This window comes from Prionailurus bengalensis, chromosome C1 (assembly GCF_016509475.1).
Source record: "Prionailurus bengalensis isolate Pbe53 chromosome C1, Fcat_Pben_1.1_paternal_pri, whole genome shotgun sequence".
In the NCBI taxonomy this organism is placed as follows: domain Eukaryota; kingdom Metazoa; phylum Chordata; class Mammalia; order Carnivora; family Felidae; genus Prionailurus; species Prionailurus bengalensis.
Window position 1 is genome coordinate 186,387,823 of NC_057345.1, and position 17,776 is coordinate 186,405,598.

Genomic DNA, 17,776 nt, shown 5'->3' on the forward strand with positions numbered 1-17,776 from the left:
TTTTACTTTAGTTCTAATACCGTCTTTTGTTTTGTTTTGTTTTGTTTCGTTTTGTTTTGGAGACAGAGAGACAGAGTGCAAGCAGGGGAGGGGCAGAGAGAGAGAGGGAGACATAGAATCTGAAGCAGGCTCCAGGCTCTGAGCGGTCAGCATAGAGCCGGACGTGAAGCTCAAACCCACAAACCGTGAGATCATGACCCAACCAACTGAGCCACCCAGGTGTCCCATAATATCATCTTAGTTTTAAGGAAGCTAATTAGGATCTCCAGATGGGAATATTAAGAATCTTACCTTTATAAAAATCATATATAATTTTATAAACATTTATAGCTAAAATTAGCATAAGCGCCAAAGAACCAACAACTCATTGACCAAAGAAATTTAAAACGGGCTCTCGAAACAAAAAAGTCAGTTTACCTTTAATCTTCTTGTACTTCTTATACCATCTCCCAAACTCCTGGCACTTGGTTGCTGACACGTTGGCATAATATGTGCTATTTACAATGGATGAAATCATACTCTGAAAAGGAAAAATATATTTAATAGTTAATTTTTTTCATAAATTAGTACTCCTTTTGGGGGATAAGAAAGGGCAGATTATAGCCCACACCAAACTCTGTTGTCTTTTAAATCTGAAGTAGTCACCCTCATGCAAACTAAACTATTAAACATCAAATACGACGACCCAAATTTACTCTTTCTTTAACTTGTATGATGACAGTGCCTTCTCCAAAAAAACCAAACTGGGGGCAATGTCAAAGATGGAGGAGGCAGGACATACAGATAAAACACAAGGGGAAAAAACAGTTGTGTTTTAGGAACCAGAGTGAAAGGTGAGATCAGATGCTCCAGCATCGGTAATTCAGATAATGTCTTTCAGATGTTTCTGTTCTGCTTCCAACGGCAACAAGCTCACACAGCCAAGAATCTGAGAACATCCGTGCTACACACTGCAGAACAACATTTAGGGAAATAAGTTAAATTAATATAATTTATAGAAACGTGTGATTAGCACTTGTGTGAAAATTCACCAAATGAAAAAATTAACAGTGCTTATTTTAGAGCAGGAGAAACTAAACATAACACTTGCACTGTATTTCAACCAAAAATGAATCAAAGCTAAAACTTTCTGAGTGTTTAAGTACATGATTCCTTCTTGCTCTTCATCCCCTGTCCCTCCTCAGGTCTACCCTTTAGCTGATTTGTAATCGGGATGAAAAGGAAAAGGAAGAGCACAGAACCTGACTTACTGCTAAAAAATTAAATTATAATTGCACACCTTGAGTGAAATTTCCTACAGATATGTTTTCAGTCAATATGGCATGTTTGGACCAACATTTATGACAGATGTTAACTTACACCTGAATTGACTGTGATAATACAGACACAGATTTATACATAGATTTTTACTTCAGCAAATTCTGTCTAAAAGCAAATGGACATAAACTCAAGAGATCCAAATGACCTCTGTAAAGTTTTATATCTCGCCTTGAAATCCCATCTTTTTTCAAAAGATATGGGTGGCGCAGCTGAGCAAAATCTCAAAACTTCTAATGATATTTTTACAAAGTAGTTGAGATAAAAAAGATAACGATAAATTGAGGCAATAGTAAGTTATTTACCAAGAGGTTCAAACATCAGCAGACAGTACTGCATAGACTCCCATTTAAAAGTTGTGTCGGTGAGCCCACAGAGTCCTTCTTTTTCAATCACTGTCCAGTACTGGTGGGGGAGGGGAGTCCTAATTCAATTTACAGAAACCTCTTTGGCCTTTTCTACATAGCAGATGGCTAACCTCTCCCAGTTGCTGATCTCTAAATAACAATTCTGTTCTCTAAGTGGAGATAGTTAGGAAAACCATTTTTATCTGAGGATCTGAACACAGCCCTGGAAACACAAAGAGCCAGTATCACCTGAGTGTATCACAGAACTACCAGAGCCTTACCTACCGCCTTAGAGGATCAGTGGAATCCTAATCTTCCTGAGGCAGGGTTCTGCTCTGTGTGTTATTAACAAAGAAGTAAAGAAGTCTCTTGGCTAGCTGGGCTAGTTTCCTCTCTGGGCTGAGTTTTTCTCTTTGTCTGTGAAACCCTTGAGGACAGTGACTGTGTCTGTTTCATTCCCCGCCTCCCCCCCCCCCCCCATGTCTAACACAGTTCTGATGTGGGACATCTGAGTCCCTGAAATAGAACAGATGAAAAGGGACAGAGATGAAAATTTAAAATGCCAAACTGAAATGTCATAATAATGAAAATTTTAACATGAAAGCAGCCTAATAATAGATGTACTAGCCACACTGGTGTATAGGAATAATTGCAAATGTACTTGTCATCTTTGTATGTTGTTTATATGAATGTTATCTTCTAGAAAGGCATAGGATATATGGCCGTGATAGGAAACTGAGCTAAATCTTCTATTGCAAAGTGATCTGGAAAGCAGACTAAAATGCAAAGTGTCTCAGTTACTACCTGGAGCTGTACCTCAACTTCCTAGCCCATAAGACTAGGCCACAAACCCACATCAGTGTGGCCCCAGAGAATCCACATTTCCCTCAGTCTTTAGCCTATTTTGTCCTTGCTCCAGATGCATTTCATTGACACTGCACAAGGCCAGAGTCAATCTACGTCGCAAGGAAGTTAATATCTGGGCTTTCATGGTCTCCATCACCAGATTCTATGCTAGAGCCAGGTTCACACAATTCATTTTTTTAAATGAATTTAAAAAGGAGAAGTTGGCTACCCAGAGCCTCAATCAGATTTATTCTTTTCCCCAGACTACCATAAATGAGTTTCTATCTCTACAGACCACACGGGGGAAAAATAGATTTAAAATATGAGTTGAGCAAAGGAATCAGGTAGCAAATAAAGAAAGTTTCCTAGATAATGAGAATCTTTAGTCACTCAAAGGTCTCTCTGAGTTTGTGGCACATTTTATTCATATTAATTCCCTGCAGGTCTTTACATTTAGTTGACACTCAAGCTAGTTCCACTGATAAGAATTTTTGTAATTCATCTTCAGTGAGACTTCAAAACAGAAGAGGTACATCTGGGGGATATTTTAGACAAAAGGTCATGTTACTTCTTATTATTCCATTTTCAAACATGAATATTCTCTAACCCTAAATTAGACTACTACATTCTCACAGTCAGTTTGAACCATTGGGCCTCACTAGAATATTCTGGATACATATTAAGGTCATCTTAGTGTCAATTTGTTTGTAAAAGATCAAAATTTACTTCATTATACACAAACTGAAAGGAGCTAACACAGACCCAGCACATACTTTTACTCTACTCGGAATACGTTTTCCAGAGGTCCTGGGGCAGAGAGTCTGCATTTACCACATTTCATCCATTCTACAGTCACATTTTTAAAATACTTCAGTGTCACTGAAATGGGGATGCATCTTACAATCAACAGCATCTTAGACCTGATGAGATACAGTTGCTGCAAAAATGGGATGAGTAATGATTAAAATCTCCCCTACTTTCCACTCTGCCAAAAAAATCTAATTTCCATTTACTGCTTTTTAAAAATATGTATATAGGTTTGTATTTTATATTGCTCTTTTATGTTTTCCAATAATTCTAGAGCAACCACACAATTGGACTTTTAGGATCCCCACTTTTTTTTTTTTTTTAACATACGAACAAAGATTTGAGTGGGCTTTTTCAACCAGGAATGTAACCACCTCCTGAGCACACAGGTTGTATAAAGCGATGCTGATACAAATGACCAGAAAGAGATGTGTATTATTCTTTTTAATACTTAAAGTGATTATGTTTTACTGAGGCTTATATTAAAATGACCTTGCATTTACTGAGCAAGCTTCACTTGGCAAGGTGGTGGGCTGTGGGAAGGAGACGGGAGAGCACACATACACTGGGCAATCAGGCAGCCCCTTCAGGTCCTCGGTCACAGCCATAAACACTCCATGAATGGTAATTGTAGACCAAGACATGCTATGAAAAATATTATGTGTTAAAATAAATAGAAGGTTTAAAATGCCTTCCCAACTACAGAAACTTTTGGAAAATTTCAGGCTCCTTTGTAATTAATCATGAAATCTTCATATTTAAGATTTTAAGTGAAGAATAAAATGTAAGTTTCCTCATTTGCAGTCACTCCTACACATAGTTTGCCAGTTATATTTGAAAGTTATTTAAAAAAAATAAAATAAGGTATTTGAGGAATTAAAATATACCAGAATCAGTCACTTTAAAGTTTACTAGCCAATTTGAATTTCCAACATGCCAAACTGCAAGAGAATGTTATACTGTTTTAAACAGATATTGTTTAAACAATAAAATACATCGCTTTAATACTTATTATAGTTAAATAGATTGCCTTGTCTAAAAAGAAATTTTCTTTTAGCCTCCTGAGACAAATTTTAAACTCACTTCTTTGTTTTTGACTAGCTCAGAGAATAGATGTCACCTCTGATATAGTTCCATTTTCTAAACTGAGGGCCAAGAAGCTCAGAATGAAGAAGCATCTTGCTCAAAGTAAAACGGCAATGGAAAACACCATAAAAAGACACTACCACCAGGCCACATTATTCTAGGAGTCTCCGAAAAGAGAAGTTAATTAATGAAAGAAAGGAAATATTCACCACCACCTTCATCACCTAGTACAAACTCAGTAGCAGATACTACAAACAAAGAAACAAGGTGACAAAAACAAAACATAAAGCTGTGACCACAGGTTCCTTAGAGGGGCTAGTTACGGAGGTTAGAATCAGAAAAAACTAAAGAACCTAAAACAAATTTAGGGGCACCTGGGTGGCTCAGTTAGTTAAAGGTCTGACTCCAGCTCGGGTCATGATCTCATGGTTCATGAGTTTGAGCCCCGTATCAGGCTCTGTGCTGACAGCTCAGAGGCTGGAGCCTGTTTCAGATTCTGTCTCTTGCTCTCTCTCTCTCTCCCTCTCTCTCTCAAAAATAAGTAAACATTAAAAAGAATTTTTTTAATAAAAAATAAAATAAATCTTAATAAGAGGGGCACCTGGGTGGCTCAGTTGGTTAAGTATCTGATTCTTGGTCATGATCTTACAGTTCGTGAGTCCGTGCCCCGCATCAGTCTCTGTGCTGATAGCATGGAGGCTGCTTGGGATTCTCTCTCTCTTTCCCTCTCTCTCTGCCCCTCCCATGCACATGTGCGCTCTCTCTCTCTCTCTCTCTCTCTCTCTCTCTCTCTAAGATGAAATAAAAAAACTTAGAAAAAAAACGTAATAGGAAAAGAAAACATTAAACACAGGTTAAAATGATTTGTACAATACACTTGGAAAGACAGAGACCTGACCACCCCCTTTTCCTCCCCAAGAAAAGAAAGGTAAAATAATTGGATATCCTTTACCACATTCTCCTTGGCTTAGTGAGATTTATTTGTTTGAATAGCAGTGTTATACTAAGAGCAGCTAAGCTGCAGACACATAATACACTTGCTATAAAAAAGAACATCTTAAAACCAAAGTGAATGGTTACACGTCTGTCAGTAGGAGTGCCCTGTCTTAGCAAGAGGAGCGCCCGAGTGGGGGGAGCGAGGCTGCATCTCATAGCTTCCCTTTCCATGTCTACACAGCAGAGAGCATGATGCAGGCAATGAATAATATATGCATTCTTTGCTCATTTTCAGCTTTTTTATTCTGCTTTGCAGTATGCTAAATTACATATTAAACATGAGATTATAATGATACTTCAATCAAGTACACTAAAGCGAAAAAACTGATTTGGAGGAATTACTTTGTCATGAAAAATTCAGTTAATGTTATCTGGCAGCCTTTTTCTCTCCCTTTCTATCGCCGCTTCTGAGCTATACTATCAGAACTGAAAACTTTGCCATTCTAGTTGAAGGAAACACTTCCCCTGGGCTTTGGAGTAGGACAGGACTACCTCTGAGAGCTCCTCCCCTGAGGCGCGGCTGAGTGGCTTGCTTATCTGCTAGTGGCCCCCTCAGCGGTGAAAGAGGGATGTTGCTACCTGCCTCAGAGGGCTGGAAGGATTCAGAGAGATGATTCGAGTAAAAGGCCTAGCACAAGAGACAGACTCAATGAGTGTCTGCTCTCTCCTCTCCATGCAATCATTTCCTACGTTGAAGGCAATCACCCAGTGAGGGATTCTTTTCAAGCTGTCACTTGTAAGCCTCCATCAACAAGAGTCATGAGGTTGGGCCTAGAACTAAAACAAACTCACATGAAAACAACTTAAAGGGACAGTTGGCAACTGGTTGACACAAGGCAGGATGCATCCCCACTGCATATGTGAACTGAAGATTAAATGAAAGGGACAGTTGGCAACTAGTTAAGACAATACAGGTTCACACAGGTGATCAGCCACTTGACTGTAGATGAGCACATAGTCAGTTTGTGTTTTCTACCAACCCAACCAGCTGCTTGAGTTCATTGCCCGATTATTTTATCATATTGTAGATTTGTGTTAGTCCTTTAATGATCCCCAAAAGAGCAAGGCTTGCTCAGGATGACAGAAATAATTATCCTACAGTCTATGTCTTAAAAAGACTATAAACACTGTATCACCATCATAGTGGAAATCTAGTAACATTTTCACAGTTCAATAACTTGTGTCAGTCATTTTGTTCCTCAAATATTTAGCCATAAAACCTCAGTTAAGGGCATGGAACAGAGCTTTATTTATTTTTATTTTTTAAAGGGAAGCATTTCATTATTTATTTTAATGTTTGTTTATTTTTGAGCCAGGGGAGAGAGAGAGACAGAAAGACACAGCATGAGCATGGGAGGGGCAGAGAGACAGGGAGACACAGAATCCTAAGCAGGCTCTAGGCTCTGAGCTGTCAGTATAGAGCCCAAGGTGGGGCTCAAACTCACGGACCGTGAGATCATGACCTGAGTCAAAGTCGGACAATTGACTGAGCCACCCAGGTGCCCCCAAGAGCTACTTTAAAAAGATATCTATATGTTAAACAAAATAAGCCAGATAAAAAGACAAATATTCTAGGATTCTATTTTTATGAGGCGTCTAGATTAAGTAAATTCATACAGCCAGAAAACAGAATAGAAGTTACCTGGGGATCTGGGTGTGGAGAGGGGAATGGGGAGTTATTACATAATGGTTACAGACTTTGTGTTTGGCATGATGTAAAGTTTTGGAAAAATATAGACGTGAGGGTTGCACAACACTGTGAATGTAATTAATGCCACTGATTTATAAACTTAAACATAGTTAGAATGATAAACTTCATGTTATGTATTTTTACCACAAAAATAAGTTTAAAAAAATATATCTAGAGTCACAGAGAACATGTGGATGTTAAAGGGGTTGCAGGAAAGCACTGGAAGGTATATGCATTTGCAAATTACTTGCTCTTTCGTGGCAATTTTAAGTTAACAAGACTGTCTCCTCAGTCTTTCCATTTGATCATCATAATAACCTATGAGGTGGACAAGGAAGGTCCTGTTAGCTCTACTTATTTTAATGGATCAACACCCAAAGGACCTGGGATTTTTTCTTTTAACTCTTCCTTGAGTAAAAACAAGTAAGCCACAGAAAGATGTGTTCATGTTTCCAAATTGGAACGGTTAAAGAAGACTATCTAATAAGAGACCTATGCCTAAGGTATGGTAAGTTAGGATGCTTGGGACAGACTATATGTCTCCTTCAGGGAGAGGCTGCAAGTGGTAACTCAGGGGAACATCAGAGGAAAAGGATGAGGGTGTAAGCACCTAAGCACATTTGGAAAGCTGAAAGCAAAAATAAATACACAGATACACAAACACAACCTATCTGGCCAGACACAGAACAGCTAAATCGTGACTTCCCTCCCTTTAAATATATATGCCTCAGCCTGTAATTGTTGCCCTTTTATGGACTTTTCCAGTTTTCTTTTCTCCTGCCTTCAAAGGCTGCTCTTTTGAACTGCAGGACACTGGATGTTCAAGAAAATGGATACCGGCCATTGAACCATCATTCCTTTATACAATCACCACATCTGAGAGAGGAAATACCTAATACAGTTTGGCCTGGGGATAATGAAAAATTATTTCAAAAAAAGTCATTTTTTTTTTTACTCATGAGCTAAGTCTGTTTCACACAGTCCACTAACCTACTTTCTGCTTTGAAGTAGGTAGTGTTGGATACTCCACTCTCGTCTTCCTAGGTTGAAAGCTGTATTCCTCTCTCATCTTTCCCACTGCATCCCCAACCCATTGCAAAGTGCCCGACTCCTAACTAGGACCCCAGTAATGTTGATGGAATACATTGTTGAATTATGTTTCACCTTCTCAGAACAAAAATGCATTCTTTTTCACGTTACATAGATTGAACCTTAAAAATGTATGCACCTGTTCTATGACAACTTCAAACAAACTAGGTGAGCTTATTTCCACCCTGAAAGGCAACTGAGCTATGCAATTTAAGTGAATAATCTGGACTGTTTAAGGGTAATAGCTGTAGGACTGATGCTGGGGCCCATATTATATATCCATGCTCACTGAAGACTACTCCAATAAGATGTTCCATAATCACACAGCATACCAGAACCCTAAATCAAATCTCCCCCCAAATTTAAGTAATAGAATTGAGACCTGTTTGACTAAAAATGTACTGGCCATCAACCACCAAATTACTGTATTCAGTGTTTCTAGTTCAAAACATTTTAGAGCTGCCAAGAACACCATAAAAATAATAAAACTTTGCAGTTTATAGCACTTTCTAAAACATTTTTATATTTAATTCATTAAACACATTACAGCAGTGGTTCTCAACCAAGAGTGATTTACTCCCCTCATAGGACATTTGGTGATGTCTGGGGACATTCTGGTTGTCACAACTGGTGGGGGAGGGATGGTGGCATGCTACTGGCACCTAGTGGGTGGAGGCCAGGGATGATGCTAGCCATCCTACAACACACAGGACAGCCCCCCCACAACAAAGAATTATTCACTCAAAGATAAACAGGGCCAAGTTGAGAACTTGTGCATCAGAATAACAACTACTTGCAAGGCATATGTTGTGCTGAATGCTGAGGAAGTGCTGGTGGATGAGAGATGGCTTCTGCTTGCGGGGCAGTCCAGCAAGTGATGAGAACCAGCAGGTAGCACTGATAACAGTCTGTGATAAGCGCTGTGACAGGGGTGTATACAAAAGTCCACCAAGAGCAGAAGCAACTGCTTCAACCAGGAGGTCAGGGTACTTCACCAGCAGTGACTTTCCAGCTTGAATTTGAGAGGTGACTTCACCAAGTACAAGAGACTGCATACTAGCCAGAAGAAATCATATATGTAAAAGCAAGCAAGGATCAAACTGAAGGACCCTAACAACACCAGCATTGTGTACAGGGCTACCAAAGCCAGACATTAGCATGGTGTATCTCCCTGGAAGGCCAGTCTCACATGAACAGAAGGAGAAGTACAGGTAAAGTGATTTTTATGGCATCAAAAACAAATATCAAAAACACAGGTATATGGAGCAGAATATAAATTTTGCATGATTTTTTTAAAATATCACCAGAAGTTGCTTTGTTAGACTTGTAATGCTAAGGGTTGCTCCCACCCTCAGGAATATTTTGGTGACATTAGAGCAATGGCAAATGTTCTAAATTAATTCCATGTGTCTGGAGCACAAAGAGGATGCAGGTAAAAAGGGGAAGGTGGTGGCTCCGGTGAGAAGTCAGGCTGGATGGTGTCAAGTGAACAATTCTTCTAGGCTATGTTAATGCAGTCTGTACCTCTTTTGGGCAGGGCAGAGGCAGTCACTGGAGGCTTGCAGAGGAGGAAATGGCAAGTTCTCAGTGTTGGAAAAGCAGATGATGGGACAAAGGTTAAAAGGTGGTTAAGTCTAAATGAGGAAATGGCACAAAGGAGGAAGATTTCAGATATGAAGGCAGTAGAATCCACAGGATCAAACATTAGCGTGATAGAGAAGAAACTTTTCAGGCTGGGCAACCAGCGGGGGTGGAGGAGGGGGTGTGGCGGCAAGTAATGAGAATAGAAAATGGGGGTAAAAAGAGGTTTTCATGGTGGGGATAAAGGTGGTCTCAATCAAACCTCAAGACAACCCTGCAAATTATGTGAAATACGCATAGATAACAATCATGCCCAGTTTACAAATGAATTCAGTGAGGTCCTCAAGGCAGGTGGGCTTGCCTGGGGTCACATACCCAGCAAAAATAAATGAATGGGGGAGATGGCAACTAGGGCTCTCAGCTCCCAGTCTAGGTTCTTTCCACTCATGCTGTCTCTCTAGCCTCATATTACAGTGATAACTAAACTTGATAATCATGATAGATCAGTGATGGCCAAATTTCCATTGGCTCTAACAGCCCTGGATAAAATTCTGAATTGGTGATATTAAGTTAGGAGCTTGTCTACTTCCAAGTAAAGCCCATTTTGACTTCCATATAAATCCAAGAAACAATTAACTAACTGTGACTGTAAAATTCAGGACAAATGAATTATTTTTCCTAACTCTTCTTTATCCAATACCTGTATATGATCAGAATAACTTCAAATTTTTATTTTTATAACTACATAAGCAATCACACTGGAATAAATGAAAATCCTAGCAATAAGTGTTAGCACCTGGATACATACCTACAGGTAGGTACTGAAGTGGCCTGTGTGAAAGCTGTAAGCACAAGATTAAGTACATAACTGATGGTCAAGAAATACCAGTGTTCCTTTCTACCTAGCTACCTACTACTCGGATACATACCTTCTTGAATATTTGGGGAAAAAAGATTAATAGCATCTCAGAGGATTTAAATTCTAAAACATGCTCCACAACACACATGAAAAATATTCAGTTCACACCAACAATATCATGTCTCAATAATAATGGCTGATACTGGGGGTGCCTGGGTGGCTCAGTCGGCTAAGCATCTAACTCTTGATTTCAGCTCAGGTCATGATCTCACAGTTCATGGGATCGAGCCCCATGTCAGACTCCCCACTGACAGCACAGAGCCTGCTTGGGATCTTTTCTCTCCTTCTCTCCTTGCTCTTCCCCCACTCACTCTCTCTCACTCAAAATCAATAAACTTAAAAAAATTTTTTTAAATAATAGCTGATACTGTTTATGCAACATCATTGTATGCCAGACACCAGGCCAAGAATTTATGTGATTTATCTCATTTACTCCTCATTATATGACTTAGAACTATTACTATCCTGGTTTTACTTACAAAGAAACAGGCTTGTAAAAGTGAGGTCATAGAGGCCTGTAAACCAGGACATGAATCCAGATCTAACTGATTCCAGAATGCATGCTCTTAACCAGCAGGCTTCCTGCTTCCCCCCAAAGACTCTATTATCCTAGAACACAGATCAGGGCACATCAAGTTTCTACATTCTTGTCACCTTCCCTTGAACTTGACAGACATGTAATTAGTCCATTGTCTTAAATCAAGTGTAGCAACTCACACAGGAAATGGATTTCCATTCATAGCTTTAAACAATGTCAACCCGAGTTCATTTCACAGCAGTCCTAAGCCGCTGACCATAGCCACCAAAATATTACCGCATCATTAGAAAAAGTGGGTCCCTTGCCCATGAACACAAATGGAAAAGGCAGCCCTTTCCCACTCTGTTCCTTCCTTTGATCTTGTCTACCTCATATTTTTGTGGCTTTAGCTTCTCATCGCTTCACTAAAAATGGAGTACCTCTTTTTCTCATGATATATTTTCATGTGGCAGAATCACAGCAGAAACTATACAAATGTATGTGATGCAAAGATCATCTTTCTTTGCTAGCCAGGGGAAATGCTCAAAAACTAAACAAAAAAAATTAAGATGGGTCTGACATAGCTGACTCACTCCATTGAATAAGTAAAAAAATGAATGGTCTGGAGCCTGAACCTTGGGAGGGGAGGTCTGGATTAGGATCTCAACTTGCCACTTAGCCTAGTGAGGAAGCCTGGGAAGGCAAAGTGCTTCTCTGAGTCTTGGTTTCCTGATCGATAAAGTGGAGACACTGATACCTACCTCCTGTGATACACGAGAGAAGTTAAAGACTGTGAATGTGAAATGTTTTCATGTATGCCCATTACATCAAAGCTCTCGGGAAGTGATAACTTCTACTCTATAACAAAAAAACAAAAACAAACACCACAACCTCCATGTTTTTTCCACCTAGAGTGCAGAGTAACTATAATAAAAGATAGAGGACAGCTGTCTGAGCAGGCATGCCCCTCTTGCAAGAAAGTCCACCAGTGGCTTTCTTCATTTCCCAGAACCCCACCTGGATATACTGACCTGGGAGAGAGGGCATTCTTTGGCTAATGTGCTCTGGTTCATCTCTTTGAGCAGTTCCTTTAAGGCATTGCGGACTGTGGCATGATTCCACTGCTCCGCAGGCAAGTCTTCCAACTTCGAACAACTGGGAAACAGAGCAAGAATGAACACCACGCAGACCTCAACAAAGGGCCCTGGCTGCAGGGGGTTCTGAGTGTGGCAGTTGCTCCTGGGTCCTGTGCCAGCAGTAGGAAAAGTGCTAAAGATCAGGGTCCCGTGTGGGCCCTACATGAGGGAAGGAGAGCAAAACTGCTTCTCTAGGACTTGGACAAAGCCCCACTCGGTCTCTCTAAGAAAAATAGTCACTTCAGATATGAAGAACTGTTAACGATTTAAAATATGGCTTTTCCAATCTGTTGATGGGAATGGCATGGCAATGTGATTACAAACTTCCACAATACAAGTTCAGTTATTGGACATCCCTAACGCTAAATGTAAACAAATGTTCCTTTCAATTCAAAGCGTGAAGGCCCACTCTTCACTCTCATTGAACGATTCAGAGATGTTGCTTTCCTAACCAAAAAATAACTTTTAAGATAGGACACTAAAGCATTCCTAGGCAAGGATGGGGATGTTGGGTCCCCATTAAAGTACAGATTCTCCAAAATGAGCAAATCCAAAACCCTTTCACTAAAGGACAACGTCTCTTAAACCATATGACTTATAGGCACTTTACAACACAAGACTCTGCAGAGAACCTCTAGATTTTTTAGAGGCATAACTTGCTCTGGATGCTGTACCTGAAAAAATAAAATCACTTCCAGAACCTCTGCAGGCCGCAGAGTGTGCTTCCTCGAGGCAGCCACCAGAAAGGGAAGAAAAAGATGTCCAGTGCCAGCACCTTCCTGGGAAGCCTGCTACACTAGCACAGAAGTCAGCCCTCAAAACACAAGCCCAAAAACAGCAGAAGTGTTTATTCTTCAAATTGTATGTGCTAAGTGTTTAAACAGAGAACCCATTAAATTAGGGGCTGTGGAAAGTTCCCCTTTAAGGGCCACAGATTTTTAATGATTTATCAAGCTTCCCCTAGGTTACCACTTCACTGCTTCTGAAAACAAAACATAAAACAGTTGGAATGTGGACTATAAAGATGCCTGGTGAAGGGTCCCTCCTCTCTCTCCTTTTTTTCTCATTTCATCCAGTGTCTAGAAATCAACAAAGACAGGACGTGCTAATCTCTGCAGTGACTCTCTGAGTGACGGAGCAGCTCCACGAGTGCGGAAGGGCAGATGTTCAGAGACACCCACCTTTGTAATTGGATTTTCAACGTCACAACATGATAGACATCTTGCAGCATGTCGGCCACTGTTGCGTCGGGGGCATCTGTCACATAGCTGAGAGGGAGAGGGTTCCACCTCCCCAGCTTGATTATTCCTGCAAAGAGAAGAAAAACATAATAAACACATTTCTGCTATTTATTAAACCTTCTCATTGTTTGTTCAATGTTAAGAAGGTCATTCGATAGTCAACATTCAAGGCCCATTCAGAGATATTTTACAACCCAGTGCAATAGCCTATTTCTTTCTGGCCGACAACTGAGTTAACTATACAGGAAGATGAGAATGAAAGGATTGAGGTTTAATCATGGACAATCAGTTCTTTTATGTTTTCCTGTTTCTTAAATTACTTAGAAAAACCATACGGATACTTCCTTCCCCCAAAGTCTTGTTTCACATTCTAACTTAAGACTGATGCTAAATATACCGGACTGCTGATTTCATAGACAAAAAAAAAAAAAAAAAAAGCAAGCCTTAAGTAAATATAAGATTTGGTTTTGAATTGTACAAGAAAATTCCTGTGTGTGGGCTCAGCACACACACAGTCACATCCTGACTGTGGTGTGATCCCCAGTGCAAACAGCATTTGGAGTTGATGAACCAGTTAGAGTTCACTTCCAGATTCGTGTTTCACCAGGCAGAGGGGTTATTTTCCAATAGCACAATGACTGACCACAGATCAGAAATAGCAGAGATGCCTTCAGCTTCCTTTTTTTTTTTTTTTTTTTTTTTTTATTTTATTCCTCTGCTCTTTTTAGAGTGACAATGGTTACCATTTCCCTGTGGGTTTCCTGCTGCATATGGTAAACATGCATGACAATGGAGAGAGAATAAAAATCCTGGTCAAACTTACACTATATAGAGCAGTGATTTTAGGAATACCCTTGTGACAAGAAGATTCTTCCGATAGCTTCAGCAACACGTGGTGAAAATGCTAACTTAGTCATAAGATGGACGCATCTTATCTGGTCCATATATCTGTGTCCATAGGGCACATATAACATTGATGAAGAAAAATAAAGAAAAGATCAAGAAAAACCCATTTCACAAACACAGAGGGACAAAAATTTTATTTGTATGCTGTGAAAAGCCCAATGGTCCCCAAGGTGTCAGAAATTGTCATACATACATTCCACTAAAACAGTTGTTTTGGTGAAAGAAAAGAAATAGAAATTTTTGACAATACAGGTGGGTCCAACTACAGTGTTCTTTCAAAATATTTTTTATCATCAAAGACAGAGAACACCTGTATACCCAAGTGAACTTTTAAAAGCTTCGCGAAAAATGTTTTATAGCTCTGGGGTAAAATTCCAATAATAGGAAATGAACTTTCTGGTCAGGGCGTGTCCTGTCCAAGATGAAATCAATGAATGCGCAATGCTTGACATAATGCTTGAAAACAGGGAATAAACAGAACAAAAATATTAAAATGATGCACTGTTTCAGTATTAAGATTTAACAATCTGGTGCTGAATATGCTGCAGTATAAATAGTGCCTGGACTCAGATCCAATAAAGTAACACAGCTCTCATTCATAGTACCGTATGTCTCCAGTTCTGGCTCCTTAAGTCACATTTCACTTGCCAAGAAAAGCTGTTTTCTTGTGGGGATAGTTTTCCTAACATTCTCTCTCATGACAATGAAAAGTGCACAGCAACGCAGCATAAAGCAGTCTCGTGAAATGAACATCCAGGGCTCACTGGACAAGCACCCATCAGAGGCTGGGTCTGCTTCCTGGCTTCCTTTACTCTTTCTGACATTTGAAAATACTAAAAAAGATAACACGCAACATGGCTAACATATTTCCTTTTTAAAAAATCACTACATTATTTTAAATCCCTTTCAAAAAATCATTATCAAGATAGCCCATGAGTTGAGTATAAATTGACCATGGTCTAAAGGCACAGTACTTTGTCATAAGCAACTGGAGGGGAGAAAAATGAAGTCAGCAATTGTGCCCTATGATAGACATGACAAGTGGAGGAAGCCAATTTCGTGGGTATTTTGGTGACTAAGAAGACAAAGGTAACATGAAGCAAATGACTCCGGAAGTTGTCATTGTGCAGTGCACAACTCTAGGGGAGGTTCACCCATTCTGCAGTGTGTATGTCACTGCTCACTCCTTTTTCTTGTTAAGTAGTATTCCACGGGGAAAATATGCCATAATCAAGTCAGACACAACAGAATATCTCTGTAAGATTTAATTTATATCAAAATACAAGAACAGGCAAGACTACAGGACTAACCTATGGGATTGAAGTCAGAAAGCGGTTACCTCTGGACGGCAGGGGCAACTGACTGGAAAGAAACATAAGGGGATTTTCTTGGCTTGGCTGGTGGTTGCATGGGTATAAAAATTGTCAAATTCATCAAATGCAACGCTTAATATGCATACATTTTACTGTATGTAAATTGTACTTCAATACAAAAAAGGGTATTGGGGGAGGGCTCTCTGCAGGATATGATAGACAAATCACTCTCATGGAAATTAGGTAATCTAATCTCCATTTAGGTAAATTCTACCTCCCCCCTGCCCCCCACCTTGATGAGCCGGAAGAAGACTTGTCTGGGCTGGAATGAGGCACACACAGGTGTCTTTGCAACACTTAATACCTCCACAGAGAGCAGCTGCTACAGGTTGGTTTCTGCATCTTGAAAGAGAGCTGTTGAGGCATGCTACATTCAGGCAATGGGAAGTGGCACGTGCTCCTTTCTCAACCATATTAACTCACCTGCATGGTCCCAGAAGTCACGTTCTTTGCTCTACTATCTACCAGGGTCGGTGCATGCAAGGTCTGCTGAGACAGCCATGTCCAGAAGGCTGCTCCTTGGAGTACCTCTTTTTAATAAGCCTTCCCCCAAACAGGCGCTTTGTCTGATGCATTAACCCTCTTTGGAAATACATTCCTTAGATACAGTCTTCCTTCCCCAATATAAAATAGATAAAAATATTACTTGGGCTAGAAGTCAAATGTTAATTGAGGAAATCAAACTGGGAAGCAGTATAACAGTGACTAAGAATGCAGGCTTCCAAGTGAAATTGCCTCGGTTCACACCCTGGCTCCTCCACGTGCGATGTAACCTCAGAAAGTTACTTAAATTTCTCCATACCTCAAGCCTCTCTATATAAAATGGAACAACAGAATTAGTGGCCACTTTGGAATACTGTGAAGATTGAATGAAAAGCCCTGACTTAGTACAGGGCCTGGATATAATTAATCTCAACAATTGGCTGTTTACAGTAATCATTTAGACATTTTTAACGCTTCTTTAAAAAAAGACATTGTCAACTTATTTTTACAAATGTTGACTCAAAGTTCTTTTTTTTAATGATTTCATTATTATCTTTTAATCTTTAATTGGGTCATAGGCCTGTAAAAGATGCTCATTATTTTTTAATGTTATTTATTTATTTTTAGAGAGACAGAGTGTGAGCAGGGGAGGGGCAGAGAAAGGGAGAGAGAGAGGGAATCCCAAGCAGGCTCTGCACTGCCAGCACTGAGCCTGACTCGGGGCTCCAACTCACAAACCATGAGACCATGACCTGAGCCAAAATCAAGAGCCAGATGCTTAATCAGCTGAGCCACCCAGGCACTCCAAAGGCCCTCATTATTTTAAATCAAAAAGGGAGACTGCATATGAATTATGTCTCTCCCCTCCTGTCCTATCTTATTCCACCCTCCTCCCCTCCCTACTCATTTCTTCCATCCTTGCTCTTCAGTGCCTCCTTTCCTTCCACCCATAAGTAGGTTCAGATCTCCCCTACTTTAAAAGTAACAAAAACATTACAACAATCTCTTTCCCTTCAGTCTCTCATTTTTTGCACCACCAGATACATCAGAAGTGCATCTCTAATTCTCCATCGGACCTTCACCCCTAGATATCTATTTTCAAAACTCCAAGGGAAATGAAGTTCAGAAGGGTTGCATTACCATGGGTGGTATCACCAGGCAATAACTAAAACCAGATTCACTTCAAATACCATGCTCTCACTCTTCTTAGAATCCTGTAAATCACAATGGTTCAGGTATGAGGCACAGAAAAGACTGGAAAACAGCCTGGTTCCAACTTTGGAAGGCCTTGAATGCCTGACTCAGTAACACATTGTGTAGGTCAGAGGTCAGGAGCAAGTCCTAGAGTTGGTGCAGGCTCCTTTGCCTGGTAGCTATGAGACTTTGAGGAAGTTGTGTAGTCTCTCCAAGTCTCTGTTGCATTATCTGTAAAATGGGGATAA

General features: G+C 40.0%; 1 protein-coding gene across 2 annotated transcripts in view; it reads right to left on the bottom strand.

Moving 5' to 3' along the window:
- The window catches only part of SATB2 (SATB homeobox 2), a 188,517-nt gene that overhangs the window by 96,735 nt on the left and 74,006 nt on the right, over nt 1–17,776 (bottom strand). For both annotated transcript variants that reach the window (XM_043577412.1, XM_043577413.1), the window contains exons 4-6: nt 13,513–13,639; nt 12,227–12,350; nt 418–520 (exon numbers count right to left, since the gene is read on the bottom strand). In XM_043577412.1, coding sequence (XP_043433347.1) covers nt 418–520; nt 12,227–12,350; nt 13,513–13,639 — 354 coding nt within the window. The remainder of the gene's footprint in view (nt 1–417; nt 521–12,226; nt 12,351–13,512; nt 13,640–17,776) is intronic.